The 15516-nt window shown below is 60.1% G+C and overlaps 1 protein-coding gene and 1 long non-coding RNA gene across 4 annotated transcripts; one reads left to right on the forward strand and one right to left on the reverse strand.

Moving 5' to 3' along the window:
* Nucleotides 1-4096: 4096 nt before the first annotated feature.
* On the reverse strand, nucleotides 4097-12640 carry LOC144318849 (uncharacterized). The gene is made up of 3 exons (XR_013384826.1): nucleotides 11428-12640; nucleotides 10606-10669; nucleotides 4097-8354 (listed from the first exon to the last, which is right to left on the reverse strand). It is a non-coding gene; the product is annotated as an uncharacterized LOC144318849 (long non-coding RNA).
* On the forward strand, nucleotides 10990-15285 carry PRSS22 (serine protease 22). Of its 3 annotated transcripts, none has more exons than XM_077906263.1 (6): nucleotides 10990-11629; nucleotides 12187-12213; nucleotides 12472-12643; nucleotides 12727-13080; nucleotides 14093-14250; nucleotides 14810-14949. In XM_077906263.1, the coding sequence occupies exons 1-6, from the start codon at nucleotides 11548-11550 to the stop codon at nucleotides 14812-14814; spliced, it is 798 nt and encodes a 265-aa protein (XP_077762389.1). In that variant the 5' UTR covers nucleotides 10990-11547; the 3' UTR covers nucleotides 14815-14949. The 3 variants fall into 3 exon arrangements, with proteins under 3 accessions (XP_077762389.1, XP_077762388.1, XP_077762387.1); XM_077906261.1 differs by having other exon boundaries at nucleotides 11011-11629; nucleotides 12727-13004; nucleotides 14810-15285; XM_077906262.1 differs by lacking the exon at nucleotides 12187-12213 and having other exon boundaries at nucleotides 11005-11629; nucleotides 12727-13004; nucleotides 14810-15285.
* The last annotated feature ends 231 nt before the right edge of the window (nucleotides 15286-15516 follow it).

Raw genomic sequence — 15516 nt, forward strand, 5'->3', positions numbered from 1 at the left:
CCGGCGGCTTCCCGGCACGCCCCGCGCGGTGGGCGCACTTCCGCCGGCGGTGTCCTGAGTCCCGCTGCGTCCGTGCGGAGGGCCGGGCGGGCCGAGGGGCCGCCTTCTCGCCCCGTGGCCGACCGCGCGGGGCATGGCCGCCGCCGGGCCGCGCTTTCTGCCGCTTTTCTTCCTTGCTGGCGGGTGGTGCTCCCCGCCGCCGGCCGCGCCCGCCTGCCGCTTGTCTCGCCCCGGGAGAGCCCGGTCTTGGAAGAGTTGAGGCGGGAGGAGGTGGGGTGCGGGCGGAGGCGTGGAGGTTCGGGGCCCCTGTGAGAGGGCTTCCGGATGCGGGCTTTATTAGGATTGGGGAGGCTCGGCTACACAGCTGAGGATTGTTAGGCACGTGGTTCGGGATCTGCGGTCCCGGTAAGGTGACGGTCTTGGCCTTGGAGCTGCAGTTGGAGCTTAATGCTACCTGTTGAAAGTTGTGCAGTTGGGGTTTTTTGCTTTTTTTTAAGATTATTTATTTGAGAGGGAACACGAGCGAGGGGGTGGGGAAGAAGCAGGTCCCCCGTTGAGCAGGGAGCCCGACATGGGGCTCGATCCCAGGACCCAGAGATCATGACCCCAGCCAAAAGCAGATGCTTAATCCACTGAGCCACCCGGGCGCCCCGAGACTTGTGCGATTTTTAAATGGATTTTTGTGAAGTCAAGAGAGTCCGGTTGTTTGCAGCTTTTGTTTCCCTGGCCAGGTGTTCCTGGCATGATCAAGCCCCAAAATACAGTCACGTTACTTGCTTCACCCGTGTGAGTCACCAGTCACGGTCCTTGGTTAATTGTCCTCAAAGGAATCCTGTAAAGGGTTTGCTTCTGTGTAGGATGGGGGTCATATTTCGGGGTGGGGGGGAGTAGTGGGCTTGCCCCAGAAGGCCACCTTTTCAGCTCAGTTAGCCTTCCAGAATTACAGCACCGCGGAGCTCATAAAAAGGACCGAGTCCTGAAAAACACCTCTTATTCTTACATAGGAAGAAGGAGCTGCCAAATTGAAACGAATAGATGCTTATTAATACCTCAGAAGCGGGATCCCTGGGTGGCGCAGCGGTTTGGCGCCTGCCTTTGGCCCAGGGCGCGATCCTGGAGACCGGGGATCGAATCCCATATCGGGCTCCTGGTGCATGGAGCCTGCTTCTCCCTCTGCCTGTGTCTCTGCCCCTCTCTCTCTCTCTGTGTGACTATCATAAATAAATGAAAATTAAAAAAAAAAAAATACCTCAGAAGCATTACTGGTCCCCAGCCAGCTGCAACCCACAGAATATTTAGGGGCCCATTGCATTTACTCTGGAGAGAGGTGTGTGCCTGTGATCCATGCCCTGTGGTCAGTGCTTTGGAAGTGAGAATGCTCCAGGCTTTTCGAGATCTTGCAATGGCCCTGGGGCGTCTGACTCCTGGCCCTATGCTTCCCCGCTGCTCCCTGCTCCCGTCTGAGCTCATTTCCTCATCTGTACAGTGGGGAGGACGATGCTTTGAGCAGAATAAGGAGGAAGCGAGGCCACGTGTTGAGTATGGCAGCCAGCCGTTGTTGGAACCAAAGTCCGCACTGTCCTGGAGCTGCGACAGGCGTCACCGGCCAGGGCTGCTCTGCGTATTATGCATCTAGAACAGATGGAGGGCCCAGAGTTAGCAAGTTAGGGAGGACTTGGAGGGTTAACCAGGTTGGGAGCCCGCTGGAGAAGTGGACAGGAAATTAATGCCTTCAGCTCAGTCTTCCTTCCTCCCTTTGCCACACTGCTCCCCACCCCTGCCCCCCAGGACAGGTGCAGCAGCAACATGAAACAAACTCAACCGGTTTTAAGCAGATTTAAACAATCAGAACAGGCTCAGGAGGCTTAGAGGCCCCTGCCTCAACAGGCAGTAACTTTTTTTTTTTTTTTTTTAAGATTTCTTTGAGAGAGAGGACAGAGGGAAAGAGAGTCCTCACGCCAGGGAGCCTGACCTGGGGTTCATCCCAGGACCTGAGCCAAAATCAGGAGTTGGCTTTGCAACAGGCTGAGCCACCTAGACACCTCCAGGCATGAATTTTTCAATTGTTTGAGTTTGGGACGGTCTCGGGGAGGGCTGGAGTACCTGGGCATTTGGGGCAATTGGGGGCCTTAGGGATGTGGCTATTTACCAATCCGTAGCGGACATCCAGTTGGGGCCCTGTCAGAGCATCCCCGCTGAAAATCTGCCTGTTTAGGGAGCATGGGGCTTCAGTCCAGGCCCTGGCATGTGAACGACAGGATCTCCTCTGAGAGCTGGGGTCTCCCAGTGAAGCCTCGGCTTCCCGGGGCCCCTGGACATTTGAGTGGCACCTGTATGGAACTTTGCTAGGTGTGCAGGTCTGCCCATCTTAGACTTGGGGAAATCTTTCCCCTTCCCTGTTCCTAGCTGACACATTTCCTGTCTGCTCGCTCTCCACACCAGTGCTCCCCTCTTTCGCAACACCTTACTGGTGAATTCAGCCCTGACACCGCATCATTAGCAACTGGGGAGCTAGTGCTTCATTCCTTAAGGGCAAGGAAGACAACCTTCAAACTGCCAGGACACGAGGAAAAATATTTGTATTTGTATTTGGTAAAGGGAAAAAATAGAAATCACTACACAACTCTAGAAAAGTCTTTTTAGAAAAGAAAGTAGTTTGACAATACATATCAAATAAGTTTATAGCCTAGTGATTTCCCTACTAGGGATATAACTTCAGGAACTAATCAGAGAATTTTTTTAGGGGCACCTAGGTGGCTCAGTGGTTGAGCCATCGGGAAACTGCCCAATATGTTACATTTTAAAAGCAGATTGAAAAAACAAAAAATAAAAAATAAAAAAATAAAAGCAGATTGAGGGCAGCCCGGGTAGCTCAGTGGTTTAGCGTCTGCCTTCGGCCCAGGGCCTGATCTGGAGACCCGAGATTGAGTCCCACATTGGGCTCCCTGTGTGGGGCCTGCTTCTCCCTTTGCTTCTATCTCTCTCTCTGTGTAATAAATAAATAAAATCTTAAAAATAATAATAATAAAATAATAATAATAATAAAATAATAATAAAAATAATAAAAAAATAATAATAAAAATAATAAAAGATTGAAATAATATAAAAGGGAAAAATGGAATTTGTAGCTTACTTTATTAAATACAAATTTGTAAGCTATTTCTTTAATCAGTTGATTCCATAAAATTGCCATTATGTGCCAGGCACTGAGGGGTATACTAGTAAGATCTTAAAAATGTAGTTTTCAAGGGGTCCTTGGCTGGCTCAGTCCATAGAGCATCTGACTATTGATCTCAGGGCTGTGGGTTCAAGCCCCACACTGGGTAGAGAGATTATTTTTTTTAATTATTCTTTTTTTTTAATTTTTTAAAAACGTAATTTTCAAAAAGGTAAAGGCATGACTTCCAAATAAATATAAAATGGGGATGTGTCAAAATTTTTAACTCATTAATGAATGAGGAAACCAAGAGGTTGTCAAAAGTGGTTTAAAGGGGAATCTGAAGGGCAGCCCAGGTGGCTCAGCGGTTTGGCGCCGCCTTCAGCCCAGAGCCTGATCCTGGGGACCCGGGATCAAGTCCCACGTCGGGCTCCCTGCATGGAGCCTGCTTCTCCCTCTGCCTGTGTCTCTGCCTCTCTCTCTCTCTCTTTGGGTCTCTCATGAATAAATAAATAAAATCTTAAAAAAAAGAAAAAAATAAAGGGGAATCCAAAGAAAAGACATCTATAGGAAGTCAGGAGTGTGCTAATTGGATGCAAAACTGGTCAGTATGCTACAGGGCAAGAAAACTGTAATGTTCAGAATCCTCTTTTTCACAGGATGGAGGGGGCAGACGGGGTAAAACAGCCTAGTTGAAGGCCACTGTACAGAGACCCTCCTAGAATCAATGCTTCCGGAGAACCCGCTCTCTGAGCTCTGCTCTCCGCTGGAAGCATGGCCATCACCGTTGCATGTCTCAAAGTCTCCTGCGGTTTTTCCCAACAAACTAGAGAAGTTCCTGGCCTGGTGGAACTATCCTTCAATCTAGTTGATAAACATACAATAACTTTTTTGAGATTTATTTATTTGTTTATTTATTGAGAGAGAGAGAGAGGCAGGCAGGCAGAGACACAGGCAGAGGGAAAAGCAGGCCCCACGCAGGGAGCCCGACATGGGACTCGATCCCGGGTCTCCAGGATCACGCCCTGGGTTGAAGGCGGCGCTAAACTGCTGCGCCACCAGGGCTGCCCAACATACAGTAACTTTAATAAATGTATAAGCTGACCGTTTTTTCACCAAAAGGTAAAATGACTTTTCTGAGGTCATCTCAGATTTTATCAGTTAAGGAGGGACCCAGTAAGATTTTACATATAACCTGTTCTTTTTTTTTTTTTAAGATTTTATTTATTTATTCATGAGAGACACAGGCAGAGGGAGAAGCAGGCGCCCCGCAAGGAGCCGGAGGCGGGACTAGATCCCGGGATCACGCCCTGAACCAAAGGCAGAGACGGTCAACTGCTGAGCCACTCAGGTGCCCCCATACAACCTGTTCAAAAGAGAGTGCAAAGCACCACACATTTATACTCAGGCAAGGATTGCTGGAATGAATTTGTCAACTGATGGAAACCGGCAGAGCTGTCAAGACACCGGGAACAACTGGTTGCATTGGTGGGATGTAACTTATTTTTCTAGAGACAAGAAATATTTGCATTGGGGGACACCTGGGTGGCTTAGTGGTTGAGCGTCTGCCTTCAGCCCAGGGCGTGACTCCAGGGTCCTGGGATCGAGTCCCACATCAGGCTCCCGGCATGAAGCCTGCTTCTCCCTCAGCCTGTGTCTCTGCCTCTCTCTCTCTCTCATAAATAAATAAATAAAAATCTTTAAAAAAAAAAAAGAATTATTTGCATTACTGTCATTTTTCTGCCAATTAAGTTTTGTCCCTACAGAGCTGTAAATAGCCTAATCAGACAGAAAGGCACACACCCCATGGGATCCGATCATCTCTGGGGACACCAGCGCTGCCACCAGGGACCTCTTGTTACCGTGTTTGCCCAGAGCACATCTGTACTTGTGCCCACGGTGCTGAGTAGAAGAGTCACAGACGGGAAGCCGTAGAAGGTGCCGCCTATGAAGATGGGGTTAGGGCCTTCCAGGTGGAGGAGCACATGCGGAGGTCCCGGAGGGCAGAGGGCTTCGAGAACGGGTGGGGGGTTGGGGGGGACCACGCATCCTCCTGTGCTTGGACCCTGGAGCAGCCGAGCCAGGAAGGGGCGGCAGGGAATGTGGGGCCTGAGAGGAGTCGAGCCCCTTCCAAGCACACTGCCCCCCCCCACCCCCCCGCCCCGTACATTGTCACAGGAGGAAGCATCCTGATGGAACTTGGTCGAACTCCCCTGGTTGCCGTTGGCCGGTCCCGGCACAGCTGTTGAGCTGAGAGCCCAGGAGAAGGACTTGGAGGCCCCGCTCGTGGCTGGAGCCCCTGCGCCCCGCTGAAGGATCCTGTTGCCAGTACTGGGGGGGGGGAGTACCCGGGGCACTTGCCTGCGCCCCAGTGGCAGGCCCCACAGACCCGTGGCTGCTCAGGCCCTTGTGGTTCCTGTGACTGATGGCAAGATGCACCCCAGCAACAGCCATCAGGAAACTGCAAAAACAACCCCGATTTTATTACTCACAAGTGCTGTAGGGGACACGGTATGCCCAAGGGCCACCCAGTGAGGTCGCAGGGAGGCGGGAGGAGTGCCGGCCTGGGCTCTGCCTCTATTAGGGTCCAGGGAAGGCTGGGCTCTCTTAGCCTCACTCTTTACTGGTGAGTTTAAGCAGCGGGAATTAGGGCATGGGAAAGGGGGAGTAGGGTCCTTGGAGGGTCCAGGTCTCTAGCTCAGCCAGGGCTTTCGGCAAGGGACCAGCCTGGCCCCTTGTCCAGTTGTTAACTAGTAGCTTGTCGAGCGGCTGGCGGTTATGTTTATTCCAGAAGGACGTGTGGACGCCTCTGATCTGTGAGGCTCGGTGTCAGGACTCCTGCTACCCCCTGCCTGACTCAGCTTCTAAATCCCCTGGAATTTCCCAGGGGGCAGGGGTGTCTTGTTTGAGGAGGCAACTCTAGGACAGCTCCAGGACAGAGGCCGGTCACCAGCAAGACCAAGCCTCCAGGGGACAGGAAGGGGCTGGAATTCATCATCATCACACCCACAGGATGAGGCCTCCATGGAAATCCCTGAAGTATGGGGTTCAGGGAGCTTCCAGATTGGTGCTGGGAACACGGCACATCCCAACTCCGCGACACGGTAGCTCCTGCGTTCGGGTCCTCCCTGACCTTGCCCGTGTGCCCCTTCATCCAGCTCTTCACCTGTACCCTTTATTATAAAATAAATTGATAAACAACAGCATGGCTTGAGTTCCGTGAGCCATTCTATTCTAACAAATAATTGAACCTGAGGAGGGGGTCCTGGGAACCCCGGACTTGTAGCCAAGTCAGAAGTCTGGGTGACCTGAGGACCCACTCTCTGGGATTGGCACCTGAAGTTGGTGGGGGGGATCCTATGAGGCTGAGCTTTCACCCTGTGGGGTCTGTGCCAAGTCCTGTTGGCGTCCACAGAAAATTGGAGAACTGCTCGGTGAGCAAAATCCCATACGTGTGGTGTCAAAGTATTGTGTACACAGAGAAGTGTTTTCTTTGCAGTTGGGTATGGGTGAGGAGACCCGATGAGTCAGGGGTGACTCGCCTTAGGCCTGGAGCACTTGGGTAGATGGAAATGCCATTTTCTGAGATGGGGGGTTGAAGGCGTCAGAGTTCGAGGGGATGTCAAGGTCCCCTAGTTGAAGATGCCTGTTTGGCGTCCAAGTTCTCAGCACCCAGATGGGCTGTGATCGTGGAAGTGGGCGCCTCCCCCGACTCCAGCATGGACGGGTGCCCCAGAACCGTCCGTCCCAGCTGGAGAAACCCCGCTGACTTCACCCAGAAGCCATCTGTGAGCAGCAACCAGCAGTGACCCAGTGCCCTGCAGGGGTGAGGGGGAGGAGGAACGTGGTTGGAGGTGGCTCTCCACCCTGCAGAGGAGGTTGGGGCTGGTTTTCCACGCTCCCCCTCGCAGGCATGACTACGCAGGTCACCGGGGGGCTAGGTCACTTCTCAGGAGGGCGCCCTGAAGGAAAGCAGGGGCCTGCAGCTCCCAGCTCTGAGGGCTCCCCGCGGGGCCCTGGACCGGGGCCCTCATTGTGCGCCTGCCCGCAGGCAGGCTGCTCCCGTGCAACGTTCACTTCCCTGCCGTGAGCCCTTGGCTGACTTCTGACCTCAAGACTGAGGTCCTTCCCTCTCTCCTGGGTCTGTGAGTCAGCGGCATGTTACCAAGCTGGCGCTGGGTCCCCAGCGAGTTGGCACGGCCAGCTTGCCCGTTGCCCTCTGCCCTTGTTCCCCGCTGGCTCCTCTGGGCCCGGCCCTGTCCGGCCTAGGGCTCACCCCTCCTGGTCGTGGACAAGCGATTTTATGTATTTATTCATGAGAGACAGAGACAGAGGCAGAGACACAGGCAGAGGGAGAAGCAGGCTCCCTGTGGGGAGCCCAACGTGAGACTCGATCCCAGGACCCCGGGATCACGACCTGAGCCAAGGCAGATGCTCAACTGCTGAGCCCCCCAGGTGCCCCCAAGAGTCACATAATTAATACCTGGACCCTGGAAGTCCCTCATTCTAAGAGGCAGCTGGGGTTGCCACTTAGACAACCGGGACCGGGAACCCCAAGACCAGACAAAGGAAGGCCAAGGACTGGGGGTGCTCAGCCCCCATCTCACACGGGTGTCACAAGGATTGGCAGTAAGGTCAGGAAATCTTTGTTCCCCAGAAATTTAGGCGTGGGTGGGAGTGGGGCTGGAGAGCCAGAAGATGGGGAAGGGGTTGGGGGAGCCCCGAGCACCCTGGCGCCGCACCACGTGGAAGGGGGCGGTGCAGAGCTCTGCGGCCGGTCGGGGCAGAACCGAGGCCGGGGGTGCGGCCCGTGCGGGATGGGGGCCCTGAGCGGGACCTGGGACAGGGCTGGGGCCTCATGGACTCTGGAGGCAGGAGGCCCCGGGTGACAGGTGGGTTCCCAGGAGCGTGGCTCCACCAGGGGAGGTCATCCCTGCCAACGAGAGCTGCGGGCGGTGTCCACAGGGCCACCCGCCGAGACCATCGGCGCCCGCAGGACGTTGCCCACGGATGGGGCGGCCCCGCGTTGCTCAGTTGGTGGGCGGCTCCAGCCCAGGACACACAGGCGGGGACCAGCCCTCCTCACAGCTGGGTAAACTGAGGCCTGGCCTGGAGGAAGACGCTCTGCCCACCTGCCCCGGAGCGTCCGAGCTTCACAGTCACGAGGGGGCACGTCTGGTTTTTCTCCCCGTTGTTTCTGTTGCAGTAAAACAGACACGATTTACCCTGTTAAGCGCCGCTGGTGCGAACACTGCGCCCTCGGCTCCCCCGGACGTGCCCCGCGCCTGCCCTTGGGTCCTGCCTCCATCCTGCCCCCGTGGCTCAGCGACTCCAGCGACTCGGGGCCCTCCTGGGCTGCAACTCCGCACGGCCGCAATGTCCTCAGGCTCCCCCGCCCGGTGCCCCCCCTTTGCACGGCCGGCTGCTCCAGGCGGCTTGCGCGGCGGCCGCACCCTGGGCCACCCGGTCACCCGCGCATGGTGGCGCTTCGTAGTTGGGTGGACGGAGCAGACCGCCCTGCATGTCCCCACCCCGAGTGGCACGGCGCTGGGAGCCACTGCTCGGCCGGCAGCCTCAGCAGCCCGCACACCTCGCTGCAGTCACAGAGGTCCTGAGACGGCGCCAGGGCCACGCGGCCGCGGGGGTGGCCGGGTGGGCAGCCGTCCGTCCTTCCGTCCGTGTGGCACCCAGGCCGCCAGCTGCCGTCGCCCCATGATCTGCTGTTGACGGATGCGGAATCTGCGTGGTCCCCGCTCTGGGAGCTGAGGACCTGCGCCACCGTCTTCACTGGCTTTTCAGGACTTCTTGGCACCTGCCAGGTCCTGCCCCTTGCGGCCGCCTGCTGGGCCACCCCATCTTGGGGACGGCGACATCTCCGCACACATGTCCGCCCCTCGGGGCATCCGGGCAGCGACCCCGGGCCATGGCAGTCGGGGCCGCTCCTCGCAGCCTCTAGGCGCCGCCTGGTGGACTTGCCCATTCAGCAGAGCCCGCTGACCCCAGGGCGCTGGGCACCCACCTGCATGCCCAGCCTCTGGGCTCCCTACACTGCCTCTCCTCGTGGGGGGCCGCAGCTTGCAGCACCCCGGCCCCCAGGGTCTATGCCCTCCTCCCAGGCTTCCCCACGCGCCCTCCTCCCGTGACACGTCACTACCATCACCCACCCGCCTCCCAGTCCCTGGGAGATTCGTGCCGCCCCAGGATGGGACCTCTGTCCTACCCTCCCCCTGGCCCGGCGCCCGGCGCACAGCCTGCCATACAGCAGTTGCCCAACAAAAGCTTATCGAGGGAGCTGGGGCGGCCAACCACCTTAGCTGCAGGAAGGGAGTGGGTTGGGGGCGCCCGAGGCGAGCCGCGGAGCCCAGAGGTGCCCCAGGATCCCGAGCAGTGGGGGGGAGCACCCACAGAAGCCGGCCCTCGCCTAGGCCTGGAGGGTGCGCTTCCCGGCCGGGGAATGGCGCCAGTGGGAGGTGTTCGGGGCTCCCGCACCCTCACATTGGCTTGTCTTGGGGTGTGATGGGGGCTCACCCTCAAGGCCTGATGCCAAGGCCTGGTTCTGGCTGCAGCTTAACCCCGCATTGTCCCCTGCCCTTCCGACTGACGCGGGGGCCAGTAAAACGCACCAGCAGTCCTCCCTGTACCGGCATCCCAGCCACCCAGGCCAACCTCCCAGCCTCCCAGGCTCTCAGACTCTCAGCCTCCAGACCTCCCAGCCTCCCCACCTCCCAGCCTTCCAGGCTCTCAGGCTCCCAGCCTCCCAGCCTCCCAGCCTCCTAGCCTCTCAGGCTCCCAGCCTCCCAGCCTCCCAGTCTCGGGAAGGTGGCTCTGTAGACTCCTGCCGCCTGCCTGCAGACCCTGCAGCCTGGAGCCAGGCCCCCAAACAGGCTGTGTGCAGAGCATGTTGGCCATGCTGGGGAGCTGCCTAGTGGGGTGCCCTGAGGGTCTGCCTAGAGGCCCCCAGCCCCATGCCCCCTCTCTCCTGCCCCCCTTGCTCCAGCCTCTGCAGTGCCCCCTCCACTTGCCCTCTGGGCCTCTGTGTCCAGGTCCTGCTTTTCTAGGCCAGAGTCAGGTGCCTCCTTGGGCCCCTGAGGCCCCCAGCCCCCCAACACCTGGGACCTTGAGCGAAAACCATCCACCCCTGGACCCAGATCCCTCAGGGTCTACTGAGTCCCGTCCAGTCACCTGTCTCCAGATTGGGGTTCAAATCCAGGCTCTGCCCCTCCCCCCAGCTCTGCCAGCTCCACCCCTCCCCCAGGTCCTTTCCAGCTCCACCCCTCAGCCCTGACCCCCTTTCCTCAGCAGCAGAATGGGAACAGGAGGGAGCCTGAGGCTGGGATGTCCGGATGCGGACACAAGGGACACTGCAAGTTGCTCTGTTGGTTTCTGGCCCCTTCCCAGCAGGAGGTTCGTTGCTCAAATGAACAAAAGCACAGAGATAAACCATATACCTCCGGTAGGATCGGTAGAGTCGGGTCTGTAGGGTCTGGTCCGGAGAAGAATTAGACTGCCCTCCTGCAGAGGGGTAGGGGCGTCATGAGAGCAGGGGTCTGAGTCAGGGAATAACCCGTGGGGACCCCGGGTCACAAGGTCTCATCCCGCGCGCCCATACCGCCCACCCCGGCTCCCTGTGGAGCCCCACTGCCCTCTGACCCTCTGGCGGGCAGGGGCAGGGGCAGGGGGGGAGGTTGGAGGGGTAGGAGGGGGTGGGGCCCAGCCCTTCCCAGGCAGCCATGTCAGTGGCCACCTGGGCACCTGGCTGGCCCTGCCTGGGCTTCCCCGCAGTGCAGGTGAGGGGTGAGTTGTTCACCAAGTGACAGGACCCACAGGACAGGCGCCACTGGGGGCCTGATTCACAGCTTTCTGGGAAGTGGGTTAACGGGATCCCAGAGCCCGGGGCTTGGTCAGGTGTCCAGGCTGAGTCACGGTGGCCCCCGGACGAGGGAGCCGTTACTGAGCCTCTGGGCAGCCCCTGTGCCCCTAAGGCCCTGGGTCCGCATGCAGACCCCAGACCCTGGCCTTCAGCTGGGGCAGACCCAGGCCCGGGCCTTCCCCTCCCCCCCCAAACTGGGACCTTTCCAGTTGAGTCCCGGTCCTGCTCCTCCAGGGGATGGGACCTGGGCCCCTGGTTTAGCCCTGAGTCCGCTGCTCCAGGGCAGAGGTGGGGGTCCCGGCTGGAGCCCTCAGTCCCCTTAGCGGCTCACTTCCTCCCGCAGTCCCACCCCTCCTGTGACCTACAGCCCCGGGTGGCAGGGACTGAGCCACTCACTCACTTGGGGGACTGGTCCAACGGCATTCCACCTCCAGGATAAAACCTGGGGGACCCAGGGAACTCTGCACACTCCCTCTCGGGCAGGCCTGCTCTCCCAGCTGTGCCTGCGCCCCCGCTGGCCATGATGGTTTCCAGAGGCCCCCCAGCCCCAGGTGGGGGCTGTCTCAGGATCGTCACCCCCTTGCTGCTTCTGGCTTCTGCAGGTGAGTCCTGACGACCTGCGGCCCGTCCCCGTCCATACCCCGCGCCTTCCCTTGGCCTCCCGCACCTGCCTGCCCCCCGGCCCTCAGCCCTGTCCCCTCCGGCCCTGTCCCCTCCCCTTCTGCACTGGCTCGCTCCTCTCTGCCATGTCCAGTGGCTGCCAGCAGGGGACGACTCTGGGCAGAGGCCTAACCTTGTCCTTGTCCCTCCCAGCTCTTGGGTCCGCAGGCTTCCAGGCCTTGGGTGTGGGGTTGAGAGGGTCTCCCGGGCCGCAGCCTCAGGTCTGGGGGGAGCGCCCCAGAGGGTCGGGGTGGGCTCCCCGCCCCTGCCCTCGGTGCCAGGCACCCAGGAGCCAGTTCCTCCTCCAGCAGGCAGGTGGCACGGAGCGCGGGCACAGGCTGGACAGGAAGCTGGCGGGAGGGGAGGCCGCAGCTTCCAGCCTGACGTTTCCATCGCCCAGCCTGGGCTCCAGGAAATGCCCCACCCTGGACCTGGGGACCTGCCCCGGGCCCCGGGGGGCTCCCCTCCGCCGCCTGACCCTTCTTTGTCTCGCCCCCAGCCGCCCTCCGTGCTGCGGAGATCGCCAGTGAGTGGGGTCCTGCGCGGTGGGAGGGGGCGCCTGTGTCCTCTGTGGGGGGAGCAGGTCACAAGGGCGCCAAGCAGGCAGCGGCGGGGCCTGCAGGGCAGAGCAGGGACTGGGCGAGGGCCCGGGGCAGGGCAGCAGGGGGCGGAGGGCGCGGGAAGGCAGCGGGGGAGGGCAGAGGCCGGAGGAGGCCAGGAGGACACGGGGTGCCAGCAGGGCCAGAAGGCCCCGGGTGACGGAAATGGGCCCCTCCTCCGCCAGCACCCCCAGCCTGCGGGAAGCCCCAGCAGCTGAACCGGATCGTAGGTGGCGAAGACAGCACCGACGCCCAGTGGCCCTGGGTCGTGAGCCTCCAGAAGAACGGCACCCACCACTGTGCGGGCTCCCTGCTCAGCAGCCGCTGGGTGGTCACAGCTGCTCACTGCTTCAAGGGGTATGCTCGGCCTGACCCAGACCCCCCCCCCCCCGCTCCCTCCCGGCCCAGGTCCTGGCTGACCCCCTTCCTCTTCCTGCCAGCAATCTGAACAAACCATCTGAGTATTCTGTGCTGCTGGGGGCCTGGCAGCTGGGGAACCCTGGCCCCAGGTCCCAGGAGGTGGGGATCGCCTGGGTGCTGTCCCACCCCGTGTACTCCTGGAGAGAGGGCTCCCGTGCCGACATTGCCCTGGTGCGCCTGGAGCACTCCGTCCGCTTCTCCGAGCGAATCCTGCCCATCTGCCTGCCCGACTCCTCCGTCCACCTCCTTCCGAACACGCGCTGCTGGATTGCAGGCTGGGGGAGCGTCCGCGATGGGGGTACAGCCTCTCCCCTCCCGGGTGCCCGGGGGTGGCTGGGGACGGAGGGTGGCCAACTCCCGGGGACACGGACATGGTGAGCAGCCAAGGGTAGCGGCCAGAGGCCTGGCACAAGGGAAAAGGCTGTCTTCTGATGACAGAGACAAAAGGAAAATGAGCCGCAGCGCAGAGGCGTGAGGTCACCAAGCCCCGCCGCACAGCCGTAGGCCCTTCCTAGTCAAGAGGGGTCCGTAGTGACAGTCTGGGGAGCTGCGGCCAGACCAACCCGCTGTTCAGTGATGTAGGGAGCACGTGTGGGGCCAGGCCGACTCGGAACAGGAAGACAGCCCTGGGACTCCCAAGTGGGAACAGGCACCTGCTGGTGGCTGCGTGCCGTGATTGCAGGCGAAATTTCCAGAAGGAACCGAGTCTCCATAACTGGAAAATACAATTGTCAGACCAAAGTCTGGAGGTTTGGAAAACACCATTTAGAGACACATGTCAGATAAAGCAAGAGGCAGGGCAGCAGAGCAGGTAGATAAGGGGCCACGCTAAGAGGGAAAAGGGTAAGAAAAATGGGACTTGAACCAGATTGTCCAAAAGAATGAAGAGAAATGACACCAGGTACCTGGGGTCCCACTGAGTCTGAGGGTGCAGGCAGCCTCCCCATAGTCATCCCCCGGGGCTCCTTCGAGAACTGGAATTGCAGGCTGGGGAGGGTGCACCGACCAGCCCCAGGGGCTGCCACCTGCTGGGTGCGGGGCCTCCTCAGCCCTGGTCACACCAACGCGGGTGATCAACTGAGCCCTATTCCAGGCCCGTGTGGGACAAAGTGGTCCCTGAGGCAGGACAAGCCGGGCCCAGTGGTTCGAACCATTTTGTGGGCCTCAGAAATCTCATTAAAGGTTCGGGGTCTTGGGGCGCATGCTCCTGTCTGGATTCAGTAGGTCCGGAGGTGGAGTCTTGGAATTTGGGGGGTTTCCACCGGTCTAGGAGAGCCGGACAGAGGTCCCTCCGCCTTTGGGAACTGCCCCTGTGGGGAGTGGATGGGTCCGTGAGGACAATAAGGAGAGGGCATCCCAAGTCCGACCCTCTGCTCCTGCCCCCAGTGCCCCTGGCCCATCCCCAGACCCTGCAGAAGCTGGAGGTCCCCATCATCGACTCGGAAATCTGCAGCCGCCTGTACTGGCGAGGAGCCGGCCAGGAAGCCATCACCGAGGACATGCTGTGCGCTGGCTACCTGGAGGGGCAGCGAGATGCCTGTCTGGTGAGTACCCCAACTTCTTCTCACCTTCGTCCCCCTGAGCTCCACTGCTGCCCACCCCCCCAAATCAGCTGGGACTGCAAGCCCCCCTAGATGCCTCCACTTGGCTCGGCCATCCATCCATTGGGCCACACACCAAACGTCCGCTGAGCATCCTGGGTGTACCAGACCCCTCTCTGGGCCTTCTCTTGAGGGGGCTCCTCATCCTGGTCCCCAGCACCAGCTCCAGCACTGCGGTGGTGGACGGAAGGCGGGTGTAAGGTCAGCTCCTGGGCTTGGACGCTGTAGGTCCTGCTCACAATTCCTATCTGCTGCCCACGGGCACTGGGCCAGGGGCTGTGAGCGAGGAGGTCCCCCACGGAGAGCTCCTCGCCAGGCGGTATCCCCAAGGCCTGTCCCGCCCAGGCCCCGGGGGCTGCTGGAGTTCCAGCACGTCTTCCTCCAGGAGAGAAATGCACCCGCCCACCTGCCCCCCAGGGAGCCACCTGCCACCTGCCCTATCGGTCCGGGCACTGTCCAGCCCTGGCCCATGTGGGCCCCTGACCTCCCCTCCTCCCCGCAGGGTGACTCCGGGGGCCCCCTCATGTGCCAGGTGGAGGGCACCTGGCTGCTGGCCGGCATCATCAGCTGGGGTGAGGGCTGTGCGGAGCGCGACCGGCCCGGCGTCTACATCAGCCTGGCGGCCCACCGCTCCTGGGTGACGAGGGTCGCACAGGGGGTGCAGCTCCGCGGGCACTCGCAGGGCAGGGGGTCCGCTGGGGGCTCCGCGCCCTAGGGACCTGGGGAGACTGGCGGCCCTCCCGCCGCCGGACGTGCGCCTCCTGCCTCCGGGGGGCGCCCGTGTGCCGCCGCCGCCGCCTCTGCTGCGAGGTCCCGGCCCCCATCCCGCCTGCGAGAGCGCGCGCGCGCGCGCGCGCGCGTGTGTGTGTGTGTGTGTGAAAGGTTGTATACGTGCTAATGATTTTTACTGTTATTTGTACCCCCGCCCGCATATCTTATTTATTCCTCCAATTTCAATAAATTATTTATTCCCCCCTTCCTGTTTCTCCAGGTTAGGGACACTGGGATTCGGGGGCACACTTGGGGTTAAAACGGGGGCGGGTGGGTATGAGTTTGTCTGGTGGCCCCGCCGGCGAGGTGTCCTGTGCACCTGCGGTTCAGCATTCCGCCCTGGCCCTGGCACTTCCTTCCTAGCCCCCCCCCCCCCACCGGGAGGCCACCTAGAGGAGGCGGCAGGTGCAGCGGCCTGGGAGACCCGGCCTTGCCGGG

This window comes from Canis aureus, chromosome 8, assembly GCF_053574225.1.
Source record: "Canis aureus isolate CA01 chromosome 8, VMU_Caureus_v.1.0, whole genome shotgun sequence".
Classification (NCBI taxonomy): Eukaryota; Metazoa; Chordata; class Mammalia; order Carnivora; family Canidae; genus Canis; species Canis aureus.